The sequence below is a fragment of the Strigops habroptila genome, chromosome Z (genome assembly GCF_004027225.2).
Source record: "Strigops habroptila isolate Jane chromosome Z, bStrHab1.2.pri, whole genome shotgun sequence".
NCBI lineage: Eukaryota > Metazoa > Chordata > Aves > Psittaciformes > Psittacidae > Strigops > Strigops habroptila.
In genome coordinates this window covers 27,111,684-27,137,282 of record NC_044302.2, presented here as the reverse complement: position 1 = coordinate 27,137,282, position 25,599 = coordinate 27,111,684, and the positions used below count along the sequence as shown (strand labels likewise).

The 25,599-nt window shown below is 41.2% G+C and overlaps 1 protein-coding gene across 4 annotated transcripts in view; it reads right to left on the bottom strand.

The window, feature by feature from the left end:
- TMEM161B (transmembrane protein 161B) overlaps positions 1 to 23,496 on the bottom strand; it is a 47,468-nt gene extending 23,972 nt beyond the window's left edge. For 2 of the 4 annotated variants that reach the window (XM_030469704.1, XM_030469705.1), the window contains exons 1-5: positions 21,123 to 21,515; positions 11,885 to 11,988; positions 6,543 to 6,623; positions 1,584 to 1,681; positions 259 to 415 (exon numbers count right to left, since the gene is read on the bottom strand). In XM_030469704.1, coding sequence (XP_030325564.1) covers positions 259 to 415; positions 1,584 to 1,681; positions 6,543 to 6,623; positions 11,885 to 11,988; positions 21,123 to 21,353 — 671 coding nt within the window. In that variant the 5' untranslated portion in view covers positions 21,354 to 21,515. Of the gene's footprint in view, positions 1 to 258; positions 416 to 1,583; positions 1,682 to 6,542; positions 6,624 to 11,884; positions 11,989 to 20,490; positions 20,607 to 21,122; positions 21,516 to 23,426 lie in introns of those variants that run through there. The other 2 variants (XM_030469706.1, XM_030469707.1) reach the window with 2 other exon arrangements.
- Positions 23,497 to 25,599: the final 2,103 nt, after the last annotated feature.

The following is a 25,599-nucleotide window of genomic DNA, read 5'->3' as shown; positions in this document are numbered from 1 at the left end:
ATGAGCACTGTATGTAAGTTCACATACATCTATTTCATTTTCCATAAATGGCTTGGCATTAATGTTAACATGCTCTTCATACCAGCATGTACAGCATATACATTACCCAACCACAGCATTAGCTTACATGATCCTTTTTCCAAATGCTGTATATTTGTGTATCCTGCCAACCAACAATATAGACCTTCATATGAATTGTAGGATAATGTCGACTATTTGGATCAGATAAGAGTCATTTAAGAACACAGAAAAGGATACACTGCAAAAGCCAGGACAAGCAGACACCACACTACACTGATATTCATTTCTTGTGAGGGCTTCACAATGCTGTAATAGGCTTCTGTCACCACATACACAACTGTAGCTGCAACAGTGAAATCCACCAGCCACTGATATTCTGGAAAATAATGCAAGGCTGAAAAATACAAGTTTGCAAACGTTATTATTAGTGTAATTATTTTGAGGCAGTTACTGACATACATAGAATGGAGTGACAATAACAAAACATTTTCAATTGACTGAGGTCTAGGTCCCTACATCTACACAGTTAGAAAGTCACAAAACATACTGAGCACTTGTCTGTTGACAACAAGCTACCCGATGTCAAACTCATGAAATTGGCCAAACTCGGGTATTTCCAAGTGCTATACTTATTCTGAAATGCCCACCTGGTTAGATTCAACAAAAGTTTGTACACCTTACACTGTATCAGTATCTGTAACTACTCTGAGAGTTAAATGCTGTAATTTCAAGCAAATAACATTAACTGAAACTTGTGAATGCATTAGTTATTTATGTGCCAGCTTTAAAAAACTATGCATTTCTGTTAAAGGAATTTCCACACTCTTTCCAATAATTTAAGCTAGAAATCTTCTGCATAGGACTATAGTTCTTTTCTTTCCGTATTTATGCATAGAACAAATGCATATAAAAACGTAGACTGGAAGAAAATGCGTCACACATACATACATATCCATACACGAGTTTTCTGTAACAAAATGACTGGTTATGACTAAGGAAATAAAAATTACCATATAAAAAATAGCAACTTCCAAAACACTTCATGCTACTTATTTCTATAAGATTAGATTTTTTAGCATTTTAGCTCAATGCTTATGATGTGTCGCTTATGATTTCTAAGCATTTTACCTCAATGCTTCAGATGTGTGGTTGAAAGGTCTAGGTGTCAATACTACAGCACATTCCCTACTTTAGATGAGCAGAAAATACATGTTTCCACATCTGCTGATTCTCATTATCTTGTAAAAAGCTATGATCTCTATTTCAAACAGACCACGGTGTTGTCTCATATTGCTATGGGTGCCTGATACAAGAGATGTGCTTTATGCTGGATTTCACCTCCCCGTCCTTTTCCATAAAACTCCTATTAAGATGTTACCCATGGAACAAAGGAGACTTAGCCCAAATTCTTGCCGTCTCATTAAACTTTATTATCAGTTGTACTTTTATTCATTCATTGTCTATAACAAAAGATATTCCAGCATTCACAAATAAACACGTGATAGAAAGAATCAGGATATATTTGAAATAATGTACTATTGCCTGCATCCATTTATTCTTACCAATAGTGTCCCTTTCAGTCACAGATTTTGTTTCCAGATGAAGATCGATGTCTTTTGGAATGGTTAGAGGTTTGTTTTCAATATGACCATTATATTTTCTGAAAAAGTAAATAAATTAATAGATAATACACACATAGGTATGACAAACTTTCAATATGTAAAGACATTCCAAATTTAAGAAAAGTGCAGATCGCTTTTTTGATAAATGCAAATGTCTTTATCTATTTAACTAAAAGCATTAATTCAAGTTCAAGTCTTGAGAAACAAACAGGTATGTCAAAGCCTCCTAGCTTTACTTTGAAAGGCTCTGACATACTGCTGTGGTGTGGGTTTAAACGGCTTCTATATGCTGCATGCTGAGCATGTATTAGGGCAAGATCCAGCATTTATTTTAGCCCACTGATTTTTCTCTGTTCTGGGAGCTACATGGTGTTCTATTAAGTTCTCACCATCTCAAAAAACTGTGATACAAGCGCAGCTACAGAGCATAATATATGTACCCTGCCATATAGACAGCCCAAAGAAAAATCAAAGTTAAACTGAGACTGTTTAATTGAGGTCTAGACCAGGATGCTGAAAGATAGAGTGTTGAAGTCTTTGGATTGAAAGTAAGTAGGAAAGACAGACAGACTTGGCAACATTAATTTATTGAACGCTCACTGGAAATAACAACAAACAGTCATCTACCTCAAAAGACAGCTGATAAGGAAAAAAAAAAACCCCAAATTTCAAAAAAAAAAAAAAGCATCAGTCCTTTTTGTCACAACAGGGTGCTTAGCAAGTCCATTACACAAACTGGCCAACCTAGATGCTTCAGAGATCCATCCTACCTGCTATCAAGCAAAGACAATTTTAAGATAGTTTTCTAATTGAAAAGGGTGTGTGTAGGAATATCATAGACGTGTTTCAATTCATACCCTGCTTATGAAAATAAATTAAAATATATATATTTATTACAGTGTTACTACAATCATATAAAGATCCAATAAATCTTGAAAAGAAATAATCCATCATGCTCTCTTTGGAGAAACAGACACTGCTAAGTATACATCGTGATACCGCACCAGGGTTGAAAGCTGTGTTACAGGTTTTAGCCATTTATGCAGGGCACGACAGAGATAAACTGGTCCTTCATAAACAGTGACACACAGATTCATTTGCTCCTATTATACAGGTGGCTATTTGCTTATTCAGATGGAAGGAAAGAGGCAACCAAAGGTTGCTCCTCACACTGCTAAACTCTTTCTGGCTTCCAGCAGTAAGCAATTTGAAGATAATCTGAGGTAAGGATTGCATCTTCTGAAACGTGAAACGAACATTCGAAACAGACATGAATTTCCCAAATCTCAATCTAAACCATTATGAGATTTTTTGAGCTCCATAGCATCTTGTGGCACCAAGGTCCACAATGTGTGCCCCAAACAGAAGTCCTTAAATCTACTATTCTAATGTTACTCAGTGCCTCCTTGAATAACATGTTCACTACTCCCCATTCACCCTCTGTGCACACTGGATACGTACCTGTTGCAAATCCCCTCAGCCAGTTCCCAGACTAGCAAGCTAAACACTTCTGCTCCTCATGTGGAAGCCTTTACTCTAGCCACCATTGCTCCTCTTTTCCAGTCCTACTCAATAATCTTTGCAACACTTATATGTATAAACAGAAGTATGTCTTAAACGTAAAATGACCATGTTTTCCAAATTGCTGGTTAGAGCTAACACATCTTTAAGGAATCAGTTTTCACAGCAGAGATACGTGTAAAGACCGTAAAAGATTACGTATTTGGAAAGAAAAGGTGCATTTTCATCTGGAGATCTGAAACAATACCAAGATCATAATCTTCAATTTCCTGAAAATAAGCCACACTACTAGACTTTAAATTGAAGAAAACAAGATGCTCTTAAAAGAGCCTGAACAAGGTCAAGTCACATGAAATTGGGCTGAGAAATTACCATTACTAACTAGAGTAAAACTTACCTCATCACTATTAAAAATAAAATAAAATATCATTAAAGCAGATCAGAAGATGTTTTGTTAGGTTAAAAAAAAAAAACAAAAAAACCAAAAAAACCCCAACAAAAACAAAAACACCAAACCTTAAGACCCTTAAATGGCTAAAAGGAAACAGTAAGCTCTGCGACATTTTCCAATAGCACCTCTGAAATTGAAAATGGAGAGGTGGATTTTTCATGGAAAGATGAGTTATTGGGACATAAGCATTAAAAGGATATTCAATCAATCATTAATTTATTTATAAGGAATGATGTCCTCCTAACTAATGTGTGAGATGAGGATACAAGCAGAAAGCATCAAATTTTTTTTTTTCCAGGTTTTATTAATTCTTCGTATCATCGAAAGCACAAGAATTTTAATGGACAAACTGAAAACTGAGATAGGATTATTCAAAAAATTCAGGTGCTCAAGTCTGAACGAGAAGTCCCAAACACTGCCCTGGAAGTATATCTACAAGCTTCTGAGTGATTCCCTGCCCCGAGTTGTACTCTTGAGGCTTTCCTACTGCATGCACCCAGGAGTACCATCCTCTTGAGCGAGATGAGCATTTTGATAATGGAAGCCATTTCAGCTCAACAGAATTTGGTATTCCTACACTTTAATTATTCCAGGGGACCCATAATCCAAGAGACACAGCCAGAACACACCTAGGATCATATACAGCTTTAATTCAAAGCAATTCATAGTAGCTATAGACCTTTACATTGGGCTAACAATTTAATATAACACAAATGATTCAGAAATAGAAAAACTGCCTAGTATTCACATGCTCTTATAACCTACAGGACAATATACTGAAGTGTAATATGAATTGAATAAACTGGACCACAAGTTCATATTACAGATGTTTATAAGGCTAATTTTGAAGCAAGTTCCTTTGATCTGCTTTTGTAATTTCTCTATTAGTTCAAATTGGAAAAGTATTTAAGTAGGGAGCAGGAGAAGGTACTACATTTTGCAAGACTATGGGCCTGACAAAGCAAATTCTTTATCTTGAAAAGACGTGGGGAAAAAAAAAAAAAACAAAAAACAAAAAACAGAGATGCGTCCTTATTTCTCCTACACCATCTGTTTCACACCTCCTTGGCTGAAAGGAGCGCTGCATTCCATTTTGTGCAACCTAAAATAGTACATCCAAATTAACCTAACAGGAGCAATTCTTGCTTTAAACTATGGTTCTCCTCCAACAACAGCCACTTCTTTAGAGGACACAGAGGTATACTTATTGACTAAAAAATAAGTGCTTTATTCATTCTGTTCTTAAAACAGCACAGCAGAGAAAGCAACACTTAAGCCTCCACATTACCGTCTTGGTTTCTTTGAAGTTTCCTATCCCCCTAACCCTAAATGATTAAAATTTATCCTAGTACAAACAATTATCTCCAACTATTACAACTGCGCTCTCTTGGTTACATGTTAATATAGTGAGATGATTATATCTATCTTACAGTAAACCACACCAACAAAATTTGCCTGGGCAAACATGAAAACAGCATTGCATTTAAAACATTAAATGTAGAAATTCAGTAACCAAAACAGGACATAATTCATATATAAGTCACTTGTGATGCAGGTTCCTACTAAATTTCACAGTAAATTTCTCAAAGCTTACAAAATTTAAGCTTGTATGTCAGTACACATTAACATGCTGTGCTTCCACTCAGCTGAGAGCACGCATTGCTCTGGTGAAAGTGAGCACACACATGTTTTGGATAGCAAAAGACCAGCTAGCCTGAGGAAAGGCAGTAAGAGCAGTACAATTATTATTTGGAGAGTGATTGTGTTTTTCTGGTTAAGGCTTCTATGGGTGGACTTAAAGCTACAGTTTTGTAATTATTTTACATATGAATAAATATCCCTGCTTAAATGGACAGTTAAAAATTGCAATGCTATTCACAATTATTTTGCCTTGACTTGGTAAAGGAAACAGGTGAGTTTCTGAATTTCAAAGAATATTGCAAAAAACATGTAAAATAAAAGTGGGGTTGGTTGGTTGGTTTTAAATACAGCCAATTCAGAAACCTTGCATCACATAGCCAGGTCCACCACCCCAGGATTGCCACAGATGTACTTCCGGTAAGGCTGTTCCAGAACTTCGTGCCTGAACATCAGAAATCTGCTTCCAGCTTAAGCCGACCGACAGCTATCCCACCTTCTCAGTCGTCTTTTGTTAGGTTAAACAAGCCAAGCTATTTTAGCTTCCTCTTGTAAGACATGTTCTTCTTCCTGAATGATCCTAGCAGCCCTCTGTTCACCTGCTCAGGTACAAACTCGTTTTTCTTGAACATGAGTGATCAGAACTGTACATGGTAATCCAGATAAAGTTCTACACCAGTGCCTCTTCCAAGAGGATTAATATTTCCCTATCTCTTCTATGAGACATACCTCGCCTAATATATCCTAGCAGCACATTTACCTTTTCCACAGCTGTGTAAGACTGGTGGCTCACAGTAATCCTATGTTTAACTAATATACTCAAATCTTTCTTCTCTTGCTTCAAGATGAAGAGCTTCAATCCTATAGCAGATTTGCTTTCCTCAGTTTTCATACAAATGAATATATTCACTAAAAAAATTCTTTGCCATCAAATTAGCAATTTCACAGACCAGTCTCGTGCACTGGAAGTCACCCAGTTCTGCACAATTTCGTCATGTTCAACTCTCTGTTAAACTGAAAGAACACAGTTTGGTACAAAGCTGTGGAGCAGCTCTGTGGTACAGAGCAATTAATGCAAGTGGAGCAGTCATAGGCAAGTAACAGGTTTTAACTCACAAAAAGACAAAAGTTGACCAGCAAAGTTATTATATGGATCACAATGAGAACAAAAAAACAAAAACAAAAACAAAAACAAAACAAAAAAAAAAACCACAAACAAAAAACCACCACCACCCCCCCCAAAAAAAAAAAAAGAAAAAAGGAAAAAAAAGCTTAAAACAAATATTTACCTATCTTTTTTGCTCTTGCCTCTTTGTTTCCCTGCAAGAATTCGTAGTTCTTCTTCAGTAGGATGCTGATACCACCTTAAGCTACAGAAAAAGAAAATCTTAAGTATAACCATACTGGTATTTGCAACATAATGGTTTAAATACATATATAGATATAGATATAAAAACACACAATCTATATGCATATTAAGCCACTGGTCATTTGCAGTACCTCAGCAAAATACCCTTGTGTGCAAGTACCAATCCTGTCTGAACCAAACAACTACAGCTAAACTTCAGTTCTCTTCGGCATGTAAGATGCTTATTCATAATAAGAAAGCTCTGCCACTTTGTAATTCAAGTGAAAACCCTTCACTTCCCAGAACACCAAATTTTATCATTATCATCAAATACAGCAAACAAGGTTTTATTTATATTGAAAAAAGTTCACTGGAATAATTGTACCATTACCCATCAGTACCATATTCTAAATTACCTTATACAGTATAATTATGCCTTTCAAAACAACAGTAATTTTCCAGAGTCCGGAACAGCTATTATCAAATAACCATTACCAATCTGTTCTCTTAGGCAGAGTAGATCATAACATTAACATTCCTTTCCTAAACACCTCCTCCAAGAAGACAAGATACATTAGAGATACTAACTTCTTCCTAGCTTTCAAACAACCCAGAGAAAGTGGGGGGAAACAGAAAAACAGTCTTCTGCTTTGTCATTCACCATCTCGAGATCTGAACATGGCATTCTGAAAGTACCAAAAGTAGTTCTGCAGTGATGAAGACCACCTGTGTTGGAAAGCTAATTTTTCAAAATCTTTCCTGCACAGATAAAGAAACAGTACCTAATGCAGCAGAACCGGCAAAAATCTTGTTCGATGTAACATACAAGGCCAGATTGGACGGGGCTTGGAGCAACCTGGTCTAGTGGACGGTGTCCCTGTCCGTGGCAGGGGGTTGGAACTGGATGAGCTTTAACATCCCTTCGAACCAAAACCATTCTCTGATTCTATGACTTTTCTACTGAACCATCAAATGACTTGCAAAAAGAGAGGAAGAATAGTAGCTGGCAGTGCCAGACAGTAAGCATATTTTTTTCAGGGTATTTTCTCTCCAATACAGTCAAGTCTATTTTTAACCAGCCACATTTTTAACCTGACAGAAGGGAGATTGAGATGAGCTCTTAGGCAGAAGTTCTTCCCTGTGAGGGTGGTGAGGCCCTGGCACAGGTTGCCCAGAGAAGCTGTGGCTGCCCCATCCCTGGCAGTGTTCAAGGCCAGGTTGGACACAGGGACTTGGAGCAACCTGGTCTAGTGGAAGGTGGCCCTGCCTGTGGCAGGGGGTTGGAACTGGATGAGCTTTAAGGTCCCTTCCAACACTAACCAGACTGCGATTCTATGATACTAATACATTATAAACACTTAAACGACAATTTTCTCTTAATTACACTACAGAATTATGTTGCAAGTGATCACTAATTACAACTAATAGGATACAAGAGGTTTGGAAATCTTTAGCTAATAAACCCTACACACCTTTCATTTAAAATCTCGAACCCAAGAGAGCTGAACAAATATTTTCAAAAAGGTAGAGCTAAAAAAATAGTAGTTCATATCTGCTTTAGCTTATATATGTTTAAAACTCAGACCCCACAACTGATTACTCAGTCACTTTGACATATCCAACTTAGCCTGAATAGCAACAGCAGCACAGATATGCCCCAGTTAGTTTGAATGAAGGTCACTAACGAATGCAAAACAAAACACCCATTTTCTCCTGTCTTCCTGAAGTGGCCTGAAAACAGAACAACTGAAGTAGCTGAGCAACTTAAAAGCAACATTTTGGTACGGAAGGTTTTGTTAGTTAAAAATGCACAGGCCTATGCAGATACTTAGGCTGCCAATTCATTTACTTCAATAAACATGAATATTCAAATTCCATTCAAGCTCTGAAATAGCACTGATTGAAAAGGTCTGGATTTCTTTAGAAATTTAAGTAAGTTGTTTTTCAACAGTAAATGATAGCTATTCATTCCGTAAACGAATAATTTTATGTCTATCTATTCTAGCAATTCTTTTAAATTTTGAAATGTCTATGTTTCCTTTTAACAGGCTTTGAATGTACACATACAGGCATCTTGAAACCAACTGACAACTTGAAGAGTTTCTGGCTTGTTTGGTAATGTTTTTATCTCTGCTCCCATTCAGCAATGGCTATCTGTAGACACTTCAGACCATCTCGCTCACAAAAGCCTCCCAAACCTTTGGAAAAAAGATGCTTAAATGAAATAACTTAAAAACCAGTTTGGAGAACCAAAGACTTACTTGAAGTATATTGACAAAGGAAAGCAGGAGCAGGTGGTAACTTTTCCTGGAAAAGCTGGACTGCATAAGAGTGTTTCTGCTTGTACCTGGACGCTTCTGAGTGCATAAAACCCCTACCACCCTACCCACACAGGTCTGTCAAAGAACATACCATTGGCAAAAAAGACGGCACTAAGGAAAATGGGTTAGACATAAAAGTTTGTCAGCTAAACGAAGAAAAGAACTGTTTTTCTTTCTGCCATTACAATTCAGATTCTTGTTGCAATGAAGCTTCTTACTTGTTTTTATTCCTGGAACGCAGAATTATTTCTGGCTCTTTAGAAAATTCTTGCGTTCAGGAGATTATTCACAATGACTGAAATTACAATGCACTAAAATAGTTACCAGATACATAGAAGAATGCTGAAAAACACAATGACATTTTCAAGGCTACTAACATGAAAGGCAATCATAAGACTCCTATTGACTTCAATAGCAGCAAAAATCCATAAGAACAAGTGCAGAAATCCTGCTTCATGTATTTATCAATCTGCAGGTGTGCAAAGATAAAAGGAGAAACGGTTGATAAAAAGCATTCCTTCAGAAGAAACAGAAGAACAGAAGTGGTAAATGCTCCATCCCTGGCACTGTCCAAGGCCAGGTTGGCCGGAGCCTTGGGTGACATGGTCTAGTGTGAGGCGTCCCTGCCCATGGCGGGGGGATTGGAAAAGGATCTTAAGGTCCTTTTCCACCCCAATCATTCTAGGATTCTACGATTTAATCAGCAAACCTCTCCCTATCTTTGGAACATGGCATACCTTAGAACAAGGTGTTGTGATCTAAGCCCAGCCGGTAACTCCAAACCACGCAGCCGCTCGCTCACTCCCCCCACTCCCAGAGGGATGAGGAGGAGAATCACAAGAATGTAACTCCCACGGGTTGAGATAAGAACAGTCCAGGAACTAAGGTATAATACAAAACTACTGCTGCTACTACCAATAATAATAATGATAAGGGAAATAACAAGGGGAGAGGATACAGTTGCTCATCACCCGCCAACTGATGCCCAGCCTAACCCGAGCAGCGATCTGGGCCTTCCAGGTAACTCCCCCCGGTTTATATACTGGGCATGACGTGCTGTGGTATGGAATACGCCTTTGGCCAGTTTGGGTCAGGTGTCCTGTCTCTGCTTCCTCCTGGCTTCCCCTCCTCCCTGGCAAAGCATGAGACTGAGAAAGTCCTTGGTCGGAGTAAACATTACTTAGCAACAACTAAAAAGCACGGTTCCAAGGCTGAAAGTCAAAAACACAGCACTGCACCAGCTACTAAGATGGAGAAAAAATGACTGCTATAGCTGAACCCAGGACACAAGCAAACGAAAGTGAGAAGCTCACAAGAACAAAGAACACGAGCATAATATTGAGCAATTCTTTTAAAAGAACATTTGAGTATTTAAATTTTGAGATTAAAGTTTACATAAATCTTTAAAATAAGACATAAAAAGTAGAAAATGGCATTTGAAGAATTGCTGATAAAAAACACTATGGTAGTAACACATCTCAAAAGTAAGTGGTATGTAGTCTCATATTCATAGAATCATAGAATAGTAAGGGTTGGAAAGGACCTTAAGATCATCTAGTTCCAACCCCCCTGCCATGAGCAGGGACACCTCGCACTAAACCATATTCTCTTTAGGGTACAAAAAAGGTGATCAATACCCTGCAAATATGGTCAACAATGAAACTTCACAAAACAATTAAAGTTTTATTCCTGTTCACATTATTCACCTGCCAATTACTGTTTTGCATTATACCTAACCAGAGGTACCTAACACACATCTAAACAACATCTACAGCCATTTTTCATTAGCAACTCTTTGGGTGATGAAGTCAGGAAAACTAAAAAGAGTAAAAAGTTGGTAATGCCAAGATGGAGATGGAAAAAGGCATTGGAAAATTATAAAAGACTGCTTAAGACTCCTATGAAGCAAATTATTATTCAAGGATACTCCTTCAGAAATCAAGGAGTAGAGATTTGATATTCACAAAATTTTAACAATTACAGAAGACAGCACACTACCTTTTAATCATACAAAGTTTTTTTTCTTCCAGAACAAAAAAGCAGTGTCTCCAATTCTTTTAATATTGAAGATATTGATATATATTCAAAACAGCTGCTGGTTTTTGTTGATATTATGGATACAGCCATACAAGGAATGCTCCCCATGTAACTCATTACATCTGTTTGATCTATTGTTATGAGGAAGTAGTATATGGAAATTTATACTAATCCTATGAAATATTAAAAGAATAGAATTTTTAATAAATCATACAATGGTTTGGGTTGGAAGGGACCTTAAAGCTCATCCAGTTCCAACCCCCTGCCACAGGCAGGGACACCTTCCACTAGGCCAGGTTGCTCCAAGCCCCTGTGTCCAACCTGGCCTTGAACACTGCCAGGGATGGGGCAGCCACAGCTTCTCTGGGCAACCTGTGCCAGGGCCTCACCACCCTCACAGAGAAGAACTTCTGCCTAAAATCTTATTTCAGTCTCTCCTCTGTATATAAAAAAAAGTCCAGATTAGTGTAGTAGCTGGCTAGTTTCTAATCAATACCTAAGCACTCTTTATATTCAAGGCTAATCAGCAGGATTATCAAGAACACTGAGGCAATGCAGTGAAAAAAACCCTTCTATTCTTCAGTGTCTTGTATTCAACTCAGCTTTTAATATTACAGTATGTAGCTTGTACCTTTAATAACAGAAGAGCTGGACAACAATTAACTTAATGACTAATACAATTAATAGCAACAAACAAGTTTGTTCTTTTACAGCAACAGTGTCTTTATACCTTGAGCCTGTAAGTCAGGTGTCATAATGCTATGGTAGTAGATTAAGTTTTATTTTTTTTTCTAAGAGAAAAAGAATAGCAGATTACTTATTTTTCAAGAAAACTACCTAAATTAGTATGTTTTACTGTTACTACTCTAATGCATAATTGCATTACCATAGTCACGCACTATATAGCAACTATTTCTTATCTTACCTGCCACTACAGAGAAGCCAACGAGCAAGAGAATAATGAGGTATGATCTTCTGTATGACACTAGCCATTACCATGGTAAGCACCAACTGTACACCTATCACACCCTGTAGAGGAATAAGTTAATAACAAGTCAGTATTTGTTTTAGAAAAGTGCTGAAGTACCTTAAAAAAAGAATAATAATTATAAACACCTTGCATGGTAGGAATAACATTTTTTGTAACATCTATGTAAACTAGAGAAATTTCAGCCTTTGATTAATGCAGAGCATTTGCTCCTTGCTGAACGCCAGGAACAGGTAGGGAAGGGATGGGGGGGTACAGACCAGTCAGTACAGCTTCACTTTAGCATCTCCACTCTCAATCAGGATCTGGCACTTAAGCAAACCCAGCAGCTATCTCATTCCCCGTCACTCAGCAAGCTTTACTTCTGATTGTTATTTGGTTTTGGGTTATTTGGTTTCAGGGCAGGGGTTTTAAAAAAGCAACTTTAAACTTCTAAAGCTAAATAACAATGAATGAAATGTTGCACTGTATTATTTTTATCCTGCACATGAAATTCTATCAGCTAATATTAACACCGTGCTAAAAAAACAGCATGAAGCATGTACACCTTATTTCCTCTATTTACATGCAATTCTTTCATGCTTAAAACATCACAAGCAATAGTAAAAAGGAAAAATATTAAACACAGAGATACAAGGGAAATTTAGAAAAAACATGCAACTGAAAATACACCAAGAATCACTTTTAAAAACTGTTTTTTCAGTATACTCTCTCATGAAAAGGAATATAGGCACTTTTTCTATCAGCACACAAAACGTCAAACACAAAGTTTGCATTCCTCTTAGATATCAAGTTTTGGGTATTGCTACTTACTAACAATATTTTGAAGATAAAGTGTTTCCCTCTATAGTGTAGAAATTGGAAATTACACTTCATTAGCTTTGCACTAATGCAATGTGCTATAGAAGGGCAGGAGGCAAAAGTACTTCTACACATGGAAGCAGTACACAACCGTTCGCAATCAAAACACAGATTAGCTCATACACTTGAGAAACATTTTCTCCAGCATTCCCCAAAATTTGACCCTCAAGAACACCTTGCCAGCAGCTCAGCATGCAGTCCTGCCATTGCCCAAACACATCCTCTCCTACCTAGCATACCCTTTCTCTTAGAGGAAATTTAATCACAGATTATTTCTACCTTTACATGGAGAGAAACTTCTCGTAATCTGGAAGAGGAAACATCAATTCTTACAGAATGGTGAATCAGCTGAGGACGGAAGGGATCTCTGGAGATAAACTAGTCCAACCTCCCCTGCCAAAAGGAGGGTCAACTACAGCAGGCTGCTCAGAGCATGTGTTCAGTTAGGTTTTGAATGTCTCCAACCAGTTAGGTTGTGGAGTCTCCAAGGACAGAGACTCTACAATTTCTCTGGGCAACTCATGTCAACGTTTGACCATCCTCACCTTAAACAGGTTTTTTCTTTCTTATGTTTAAATGAAATATTCTGTACTGTGCCCACTGCCTCTTGTTGTTTCACTGGGCACCAGTGAGAAGAGTCTTGCTCCACCTTCTTTATTCCACCCTATCAGATATTTATCGACATAGATAAGATGTCTCCTGAACCTTCTCTGGGCCCAAAGGTCCCAGATTTGCCAACCTCTACGCAATGGTACAGCCTTCTAAACTCTTCTGTGGTTCTGCACTGGACTCTCTCCAGTAAGCCCATGTCTCTCTAGCACTGGGGGACCCAAGACCAGACACAGCACTACAGTGTCTCACCAATGCCAAGCATCTTTGTCAGCCTGCTAGTGACTCTCAGCATAATGCAGCCGACGGTGCTGTTGGCCTTCTTTGTCCCAAGGGCTCACTGCTGGCCTATGGTCAAATTAATGACCTCCAGGACCCCCAGGTCCTTTTTGGCCAAACTGTTTTCCATGTAGTCAGTCCCCAGCATGTACTGGTGCCCCGGCTTACTCCTCCTCAGGAATATTGGCACTTCCCTTTGCTGAGCTGCATGAGACTCCTGTTGACCCACACCTCCCGCCTGTAGAGGTCCCTCTGAATGGCACCACAACTACCTGATGTAGCAGCCACTTCAAGTTTTGTATCATCCACCAACCTGCTGAAGGTACACTCTCCTCCGTCCTTCAGGTCATTAATGAAGGTTCTAAATAACAATGCCACCAGTATCAACTCCTGGAGCACTAGTGACCAGCCTCCAGCTGGACTTTGTGCCACTGTACAGGTGTAACCCCAGCCAGCCAGCAACAATGCCGCATGCAGCGATTCTCTCACTTCTGCCCCCATGGAATGAGGAGAATTGGAGAATGGTAGAACCCGTGGGCTGAGATAAAAATGGTTTAATAATTGAAATAAAGTAAAATATTATAACAGTAATGAAAAGGAGGGAGAGAGAAGAATAAAACCCAAGGTGTGCGTGGGGGGAAACAAGTGATGCACAATACAGTTGCTCATCACCCGCTGATCAACACCCAGCCCATCCCCAAGCAGAGACCAGTCCCTTCTGGCCAGCTCCCCCCAGTTTATATACTGGGCATGACGTGCCGTGGTATGGAATACCCGTGTGGGTAGTTTGGGTCAGGTGTCCTGTCTCTGCTTCCCCCCTGCTTCTCGCGCCCCTCCTCACTGGCAGAGCATGAGAAACTGAACAGTGCTTGATCAGGGTAACCATTACTTAACAACAACTAAAACATCGGTGTGTTATCAGCATCATTCTCAAACTAAAGCACATGCTGTACCAGGTACTAGAAAGAAAATTAACTCTATCCCAGCCGAAACCAGGAGAGCCGCTAATCACACCACTTTGCGCCCAGCACATCACTATGCTTTTAGCTTACCTCACTGCTGATTTACCTAGTCCACACTTCATCAGTTTGTCTCCTGGGATGTTATGGCAGACATTGCTGAAAGCCTTGCAGAAGTGAAGATAAACAATATCCATTTTTCCCCTTGTACACCAAGCTTGTCATTTCATTGTAAAATGTTATCAACTTGGTCAAGCATGACTGTCCCTTCATAAATCCAAACTGACTATTCCCAAAGACATCTTGTCTTTAATATGCTTGGGTTTAGTCTCTAGGGTGATGTGCTTTATTACCCTCCCGGGGATCAACTGACCAGCCTGCAGTTCCCATATTCTCACTTCTTGAAGTGAGAAGTTACACCTGACTTGTGAAGTCCTCAGCAACCTCCCTGGATTGCCATGACCTTTCAAAGACATTGTAAGAGTGGCCAAAGAGAGTGATCTCACAACACCACTGGCCACTCTATCAGCACTGGTGGGTGCATCCCATCAGGACCTATGGACTTCTACACCTACAATTTGTTTAAATGTTCCCTAACATGGGAGCCATCCATGAAGGGTAAGCCTTCATTCCTCTATACTCTCCTACTGGCCTTGGGAGCCTGGGATTTTTCTGAAAACAAACTTTATCAGTCAAGACCAAGGCAAAGGCAGCATTAGTATCTTGGTCTTTCCCATATCCTTTGCCATCAGGTCTCCTGCCCCAGTTAGCAGCAGGTCCATGTTTTCCGTCATGAATACATTTGCTGTTGATATACTTGCAAAAGTTGCCATTCATGTTCTGATGGCAGGTGGGCTTTGGCTTTCCTAACCCCACCCCTGCATGCCCAGACTGTTTCTCCATATTCCTCCTGGGTGACCTGACCCTGCTTCCACCTCTTGCATACTTCCTTTCTATGTCTGAGCTTTGTCATGAGCTCTGTGTTCACTCATGTACATCAGGATGGATTGCTTCTGAGCACGGAGGATGTGATCCTCATAGGTCAGCCTTCCCAGACCCCTCTTCTCTCCAAGGCCATGTCCCATAGGATTCTTCCAAGCCGAGGTCTGATAAGGCCAAAGTCTGCTCTCCTGAAGTCTAGGATCATGAACCTGCTCCTTGCCCCATTTCCTTCTCTCAGCACCCTAACTCTATGATCCAATAGTCACTGCACCAAAGGCTGTGCAACATTCACATCACTGACCAGTTCTTCCCTGTCTACAAGTCAAGGTCCAGCAGATCACCTCTTCTCATCAGCTCCTCAACCACCTGTGTTAGGAAACTGCCATCAAAGCACACAAAAGATCTCTTGGATTGCTCGTGACCTGCTGTGTTGTCTCTTCAGAAGATACAGCGGTAGTTAAAGTAACCTACAAGACCAGCACTCGGAAACCTGAGTATTATTCTCACTGTCTGAAAAAGGCCTTATCTTTTACTTCTTCATGATAAAGACTGTCTACAGCAGACACCTACAGCATTACCCATGTTGTTCTGTCCTCTAGTCTTTACCCATAAGCTCTCAGATAGTCCATTATTCACCCCATGGCAGACTTCCATCCAACCCCATTGCTCTCTCTTAAGAGCAAGTCCAACCTCACTATCCCAGCCAGTCGTTCTAAAGGGCCTGCATTCATCCACAGCAACACTCGACTTGCACGAGCTATCCCATCAACGTTTTGTTATCTCAATGAAATCATAGGTCTGCAATTTCACACAGCCCCCTACTTTCCCACTTTTTCCCCATTGCTGCGTACAGGCAGGTCATAGATGCACCCGCGTGTGCCAGTTCCCCAGAAGTAGTATAAGAGCTTCGCCCTCACAATGCTGGCGTCATGATCAGTATAGATTAGACATTAGGCAGAAGTTCTTCCCTGTGAGGGTGGTGAGGCCCTGGCACAGGTTGCCCAGAGAAGCTGTGGCTGCCCCATCCCTGGCAGTGCTCAAGGCCAGGTTGGACGCAGCTTTTGTCCCAGTTGATCAAGTTGATCTAGCAGTCCCTGCACCTCAGAGAGGGTCTTACGGTCATACAAGGCAATTCCCTGCTGTCAACACCTGCTACGCAACCAGGTGTTAACCTACAGAATCCACTGCTCTTTGTCAGCCCTCCTCCTTACCAGCAATATCATCTTTGGTCTCAAATATTGCACTAAGGAAAGTTCTTATCCTTTCTCCCTTCAATGCTTTCTTTCCTTTAAATAAATCAGAAATTTTATCAATACTGCTCTTATGAAAAATTATAGGCAGATGAAATGTTACAGGTGATGTCCAGCACCATGCTTAATATAACATGATTGAGGGAGATTAGGATGACATAAATTACCTTTCAGCATCTGTGAACACTTTCAATATGTTACCACACATCTCATAACAAAATGTCAAATATCAGTTAGAAGTACTTGTTACTTTTTAATGTAATATATATTTAATATAATTTCAAATAACACCTTTGGAGTTGGGGTTTTTTAAGTATCAGTAAGTTTCTTCAGTACTTAAGCCTCTCTGCCTCCTCCCTCCTTGAAATTTCTACTGCTTTTCTATATTGGTGCCATCAATTCTTTGAGGTACCTTAAAAAGTAAGACCTTACTTTTGCTGATGCTCCATGTCACCAAGACCAGGGATCAAGATCAAGATTGAAACCTGTATGTATTATTTTAAACACCCTACCTTCATTAGGGATTCTTTGCATCTTGGGAGTCTCGTGCATGAAATTACTCAAACCAATCCCCTATCTAAGGGGAAGTGAACTTAAAATCAAAGGAAGTGTTATTAAAACAAGCTGCCTGCGTAATAATTTGACATATTTAAATGACTGAATTGTTGAGGAAGTTTACATGGTTTGCAAAACAAATCACTCATTTTAAAATCAACTGTTTATGCTGACCACCTCACGATAAGCCTAACCACTGCCACCCAAAACCACTGTCTCACTGGCCTGCCGACTAAGCCATGAATTCATTATCTCAGCACAAAGTTACATTAGTATTTCTCTAAAATAATGTTTTTATTAGGAAGACTGCCTAATCAGGTGCTAGTGTGTCTCTTCAATTAGTCCTAGGACTTCTTATTCGTAAGAGAAAGAAAATGCCTTTCCAACTCAAAATAACAGGAAGGAAAATGATGCAAATTAAGGCAGCTATATTTTACACAGAGCAGCAGGTCCACTGGTGAGCTAAAATACTTACAATTCAACAGACTATTTAAAAGTCCACCTACAGAAAGCTATTCCCTTACTCAAGTGAAGGCTGCAAGCTGTAACTGAACCCATTAGGATCATTTCATCTTAAGCCACTGAATGTCTCTCTGCACCCTCCCTACCCTCTTTTAGTGGAAATTCACTCTATTCACCCCCATAAAGGTTACTGATGTTTTCCTTAAAAATAGAAATACCCGCAAAAGTATTTCAGCTTACCACTGGAAACAACTTAGCAAATTTGAAGCCATTGGGAAAAAAAAAAAAAAAAAAAAAATTAAAATCATAGAATAGAATAGAAAACATTACCTTTGATCTTCATTTTAAAACTGACTTTGTGGTGGAAATATCCTTCTGGTATTTCTCTACACTCCAAGCAATTAAAAAATGGATGTACCCACTCACTTGATGAGGACATTTTTCTCTTGATTCCTGAAGGTTAGTAATCAACCATGAGCAATATGTTAACAGAGTAAAGCTGTCACTTGAAATTAAAAAATTCCACTGCATTAATCTTCTTGCAATCAGTCAAGAACACATGGCAAGGGAATACAGTAGGTGGTATGCCCACTCAAAACAACACGCTTTGTGCAAAGCACATTTTGCCAACTCTATTTTTCGCCTGTGCGTGGTTACACACTACTTATATGTTTATTAATACACTCTGGAAAAATCTACCACATCCCAAACCATCTTTCTTACAACACCAGGACACATCTTTTTAATTCCCCACACACAAAGCCACAGGGTTCATTCCAACTGAGGCTCTGTCTTGATGAAGTCTCCCACATACTTTTAAGTCTTCCCACTGCCACTAATATCAGTTTAAACTCAAAACCATGAATGAAGCTTTAGGTGTTGGTTCCCAGTAATATCTTACAGCCTCTACTTGCCATACTCTAAATTAGAGGACACAGAGTCTGGAATTTAGCCAGAAATCCACAACTCAAAAAATCTAGCCCTGCTAAACAGAGCATGATACGTGCTTGAGGAAGAAGATGGAAAAGGGCAAAGTCCACAATCACATGGGGGTTTTGAGGGCCTCTGGTGAACAAAACTCGGAACCCATCACTCTATGTGATCTGTGATGAAGTAACTGAGCACACTATCACTAATAGAGTTGACTCAAAAGTAACTGAAGCATTGTTCACCTTTTAGAGCTGAGGAACTGCTGCACAGATTAAATAGTGTCTGCAGCTGCAGAACAGTTTGTGGAAACAACATTATTTGGATCCTTTTACAAGACCTTTGGCACTCTGATTCCACATACATCCATGTCCCTATCACACTCCAGCTTCGCAGCTTAGAATTTGAAATCCAAATTCAAGGCATTGGGGAGAGAAGTCAGTATCTCACTACTCAGAGACCTTTCTGTCAATCTGTATAATGCCAAGAAGCACATGGCTCAAAGAAAAGACAACTACATGAAGACAGTTTCTCTGCAAAACAGAGGCTGGCAAGTAACCTCGTGGTCAAAGATGAGATTGAAATAGTACAACCACTGAGGGATGTCCAATAAACTGCAGTATGGCTGTGCCTCTGTGGCAGAGACAGGTCTTTGCGTGCGGTGTCTTAAAAGCCTTGAGCACTGTGCTCAGTTCCGGGTCCTCAGTAAGTATGGCACTTTAACTTTTGCTCGTGCAACGCGACACGTGTTTTGCAAGAAAGCTTTTAATAAAACATAGAAAAGAATGCCTAAGTGGTCTAGAAGAGAGGCGGTAGCAGCTACATTAAAGGCAAGATTGCCAGATTTCTTAAAATCGTGGAAAAAAGGATAACAGGCCCAAAAGGCAACAGTATAACATTCAATAAGGTTATACCTAGACTTTGGTTTTCACAGGCTGTACCTTTTATACCACATAACTGGAGGTTCAGTTGCTGATAATTAGAACAAAAAGTAAGAATAAGCAATTGTGATAAAGTTACAATACTCTTATCTACAAGTTAAGTGTAGTTATAATACACTTAGCAGCTATCTCAGAATAGTAATCGAAGAAACCAAACAGATTTTAAAAGTACTTCTGCCTAAAGGACATTTTTCTTTTCATCATTAATTGATTTACAGAACATGCAAAGCAAAGACAGCCAACGTTAACAGCTTTATGCCAAGACACCACTCCAGTCTCCTTATTTTGACCTTGCCCAAGGTTAGTCTCCCACATCTGTAGTAGCAGGACAGTTTTTTCCCTCTTTTTCCCTCACCACGTACCTAGATACTAGAAATAACTCAAGCACCCAGCTTTACACAGGACTTTGAAATTACTCATTCTGTAACGATAACCACCTCTTCCACTGCAAGACAAGGGCCTTGAGCTGAAGCCAACTGCTGTATGCACCAGGACTGCAGCAGCAATATAACTGCATGCCTGAAAAAGCAGCTGGTAGAATCCAATTTACAACTTCACCTTCAGAAGCACAATGCCAGCTACTTACTCTCTGAAGTGGCAAGTCTTGTAAAAACAAGATTTTTACACAAATGCACTGAAGTATTCTACAGATGTTAATTCAGGGTATATCAATCTCTTCCAATGGTAGCATGCAAACACACTAACAAGGTTGTAAATTTTCAAGTATGAAATGAAAAAGTTTTTAAATTAGTACCAACGTGCAAGGTCTCCAGGAGAGTATAACAAATACTTTTATCTTCTGCAGTTCCAAAAGTGCAATGGCATTTGTGAAGCCTAGAAGCTCCACTGATAAAACCTATTTGAAATGCATTCAATCGATGATGTTATTGCTCATGCTATGAGACTATTCCATTTGCAAAATTTTCTCCATATGTATATGTCCATCAAGCTGCAGTTTGCAAAAGCAGAACAGTGCTATCCTGAAACATAAATGCAATTCAAAGTAGTTTGCTAAACAGTACAAAACATTACGTGGGATGGCCAAGGAACAGTGAGCTTACCGTGCAAAGTCTTAAAATGAATGAAAGACTACTTTCACAAAACACCTATAGTCAGAATGATATCTTGTGTAGTTAGTAATCAGAGGCAGTTCAAATCTTACAATCTGTAAAAATCAAACATTCTTAAAGATTATGTTGGGAAAGAAATCAATGCCAAGAGACACCTTCAAAATTCAGATTTTACTTTTTTTCTTTTTTCATGGCCAAGCCTTGCCTGAATTTTTTTCCTGCACCTACCACTGTTTACAACACAGTAGAAATGAACATAAGATACATAAAGCAGCTCAAAGAACATCCAAGGAATTCGGGACCACCACCAAACTGCTCACCTTCATGGGTCTTTCCCCCCTTTCCTCTTGACCAGCACCTCTCCACATGCTCCAAGGAGAGCCATAAACTGCTAGATGGAAGCAGTCACCAGCAGCGTGACACCCTTTGAAACAAGGTGTTTTGTTTAAAGCCAGAACTACATGCCAGCCAGCCAGCTGCAGTTTACCTGACAGTCTTGCTTCTTTTTCCACCAAAGCTCTCTCAGCACAGACTACAGAACCAGAGATCATTAGAAAAATCAAGTTACTGCTTTAGAAACTCCATGACTGGAACAAGGGCCTTTATAAGAACACAGAATTATCATTATTACTGAAGTAGCCAATACAGAATGTTTATTGTGCAGAACACCAATACACATTCAACGTATTATTAAATTGCAAGTAAAACTAGTTCAGAGCACTGATCTACTACAAAGATAAAGACAAGGTTATATGCTATTATCACTATTAGAAGATTTTTTAAAAATCTAGTTTACCCATACTTCCCCAATTAACACAAGTAGTAACTAAGTGACCTTTCCAGAACATCTGCTTTTTAAATAGTAGGCTTTGCCATTACAGGTATCATTCTAAGCACAAAAAGTGAAAAGCCTTTAACGCCTCTGCTGAGCAGCCTAAAACACAAGATGCTTGTGCAGAGTTTAAAGTTGTCAGCATAACTGGCATTGCAGCTACACAGATGAGTCCTGTCGGTCCCAACCTGGCAGAGTGCTACCACTGAATTATTTTGGTGACTTAATTTACAACCCTCTCAGTGCAAAAGAACCTGACAAACATTTCATTCTCCTGTTACTTTGGAACTGGAGAATACAGCTTCCAAGCAGTATAAAAGTGGTACATTATCATCTTTTCACTTTGCTTACGTCATGGAATCACACACAAAGATTATTTGTCCATGCTGCCAGCAGCTAGTGAAAAAAATAGACCTGATTTTCCAATTCAATCAGGCAACAGAAGGAAGCACTCAGATTATTTAAATGAGGACCTACACTGAGAGAAAAGCTGTATGTGCTTCCAAATGTCCCAGAGTAGCTTCAAATACAGAGCTAGGTGACAATACTCATGCATTCCTACAAATGACAGGAGTCTCTCAAGACTTTTTGATCAAATACTCTAAACCCTACAGAAGACAACAAAAAAAAAAAAAAAAAAAAAGGAGAAAAAGCCGTAATGATAAAAGAAACTGTGCAGTTCTTTTCAGATGTCAAAATATACACTATTAAAATAACCTTACTAGAATCAGGACAGCTTAAAGTCAGACTTTACTCAAAGTGTAACTTTAAAGTTTACTCCCTAAGCAAGACTTCCATCATTTGAACAAACAGTATGTCGCCATAGTTTAAATGACACAGTGACATTCACATCCACATGGAAAAGAAATATATGTACTACTGCCACATACAAAATATGTTTTCTATCCACACTCAAGTATCCTATGGATCTCCATATATCTTGTATCTGTAAAGTAAGTTAAGAACAGAGCCAATCAACTGTGGTGTTTTAAATGGCAATGAAGACCTAAATATGATATTCAGCATATCTTTACAGTGAATGAGGTCCATTTGTTCAGCCTGGAGGCAGCTTCAGGGAGATCTTCGAGCAGCTCCAGTGCCTGAAGGGGCTACAAGAGAGCTGGAGAGGGGCATTGGACAAGGGCCTGTAGGGACAGGACAAGGGGAATGGCTTTAACATGACAGAGGAGAAATTGAGATGAGACATTAGGCAGAAGTTCTTCCCTGTGAGGGTGGTGAGGCCCTGGCACAGGTTGCCCAGAGAAGCTGTTGCTGCCCCATCCCCGGCAGTGTTCAAGGCCAGGCTGGATGGGGCTTGGAGCAACCTGGTCTAGTGGAAGGTGTCCCTGCCCGTGGCAGGGGATTGGAACTGGATGAGCTTAAGGTCCCTTCCAACACAAACCATCCTATGATGCTATGATTCTATGTTGTTAGGAGGAATTACCTCAGCCAAACTTCACTCTTCTGCTACTACCTACATTACCAGTTCATTTACCCCTCGTTTCGCCTAAAACACCAACCCGCGTCAGTGCTAAAACACCTGTCGAGACAAGTAACTCGAGGCAGGATTCTTCCCAACCCAAACAACCCGTGTGCTACCACAGCACATGCCACTAACCTGGCGCACGGAGAATGAACCAGGAGCAGTGAACACCAGAGCAAACGAGCGCTAATAACGGAGACCCCCGGTCTCACCCCTCCACCCGCCGATCCCCAGCGCCGCCCGCAGAGCCCAAGCGGACGGGCGCACCCGCGGCGGCCTCACCCCGTGCCCCCGGCCCCGCGGGCTCACCATGGTGCCCGAGACGCCGCCGCCCGGCCCGGCCCCGCTCGCAGCACATACACCCGCCGCCGGCTCCCGCCCGCCGCCGAGGTCACGCCAGGACCCCACAGCACCGAGGCCCGCCTCAGTTGTCTAACCAACTGCCTGAGCGGAAACGGGCGAGCCGCGCCGCTCGGGACAGACACCGCCGCGCCTGCCCTTCTGCCCCCGCTGCGGACAGGATAATCGGAGAAGAGTTCCGCCGCCGGAGCGCACGGTCCGCTGTGGTGTAAATGCACCTGCCCCATCAGGCACTGTGTGGGCAGCCCGGCTCAGCCAGGGCGCCGGCGCGACCCCGGCCACGTGACGCGAAGCGGTCGCGCCGAGGGCTGAACGCCCTGCCGGACGCCGCAGGGCGGCGGAGCCGGTGTGCGCTGGGAGCGGAACGGGAGGGGAGCGGGCGGCAAGACGGGGATACTCAGCAGCAGGGCAGGAGACAGAACGGCGGCGCACTTGCACGTGCGCCCTGCTCGGGTTCCCCCCGGCCAGACTGGCCGCGCCAAGCGCATGCGCAAGGACGGGAAGGGGGGGGGGGGGGGTGTGAGGGCGGTGGGTGTTGTGGTGAACGTGGAAGGGTGTAGGGCACGGAGGCCCTCCCGCGCTCGGCGGCTGTGGCGGCGAGGTCCCGCATGGAGCGGCTGTTAGTGCGGAGCCCCGAGCGCGCACCGCGGCCGACCGGCGAGCCGGGGGGGAGCGGGGCCCGCCGCCGCCTCACGGGCCTGGCCATGTGCCGCCGAGGTGGGGAAGGGAGCGCAGCCGTTACACCTGAGGGAAATGTGCCGAGTGTCTGCCTGTCTCAAGGCAAAAGAATGTTCAGCGTTTGGTGTCTGGTCCGCTTACCGGCTGAGAGAGCCTGGAGAAGAGGAGGCTCATTAAGGGGAGATCTTAGAGCAGCTCCAGTGCCTGAAGGGGCTGCAAGAAAGCTGGAGAGGGGCTTTGGACAAGGGCCTTTAGGGACAGGACAAGGGGGAATGGCTTTAATCTGACGGAGGGGAGATTGAGATGGGACATTAGGCAGAAGTTCTTCCCTGTGAGGGTGGTGAGGCCCTGGCACAGGTTGCCCAGAGAAGCTGTGGCTGTCCCATCCCTGGCAGTGCCCAAAGCCAGGTTGGACGGTGCTTGGAGCAACCTGGTCTAGTGGAAAGTGTCCCTGCCCATGGCAGGGGGTTGGAACTGGATGAGCTTTAAGGTCCCTTCCAACCCAAACCAGTCTGTGATTCTACAAAAGAACAAGAGCTCCACTTCCCACCACGTGCTGGGTTTTGAGTTGTCTAGCAGAAGCCAAAACATAAAACATACTAGTGACTGAATCAAGCACAGGCATGTATTTGAAGAACTTGTTCCATCTGCACCATTGTTACTCTGTGAAGGATGAAAAGCAGCACAAAGAAATGATTTTTCTTGACTGTGTTCCTATACTTGTTGAAGTTCTACTTCTCATTGGATGTATAAGAAAATTTAAAGAGCATCTTCAGTTGCTCTGAGGAATTTGTTTCACATGTGAAGCAGAGGCAGTGGTAAGACTTCTAAAAGTTGATAGGAAATGTTACACCAGGTTTATTACTTACGGTATACCGTAAATCCTGCAGTTCACATTTGGATGGCCTGAATGCCTCCAGAGTCTCTGTGGCTAATTACCAAAGAGGTTTAACTGCCTCTGACAGTCATTCAGAAATCTGAATCAGATCATGAACCATCTGCCCCTACTTACCCACTGGATCTGGGTACAGTTCTGGCCCCCTGAAAATTTTCCGTTATTTTCCGTGGTCCTGTCAGGGCTCTAAATCCCATTTGGGGAATACTTTCCTTTTTTCTAAGGTGAAGGCTGTTAAGAAAGCCTTCACTTAAAGCCTAATTCGACACATGAAAGGATATTGAAGGAAAGTGGTGGCAAAACCATCAAAATCTAATCCAGTGAGGGCTCATTAGTTTTTCTTTTGGAAAGAACATGTCAGAATGGAACGTTTCCATTTAAATGAGTAACTCTGGATCTTCAGAGTACAGTAAAGATGTTTCCCAGCATTTTAAAATAAGAACATAGACATTTAGCATATAAGGTGGGAGGGGCTTTACTCACTAGTTCTTTTGACTTGGGTGCGTGGGTGCTTGTTGTGGTTTGAGCCCAGCCGGTAACTCAGAACCA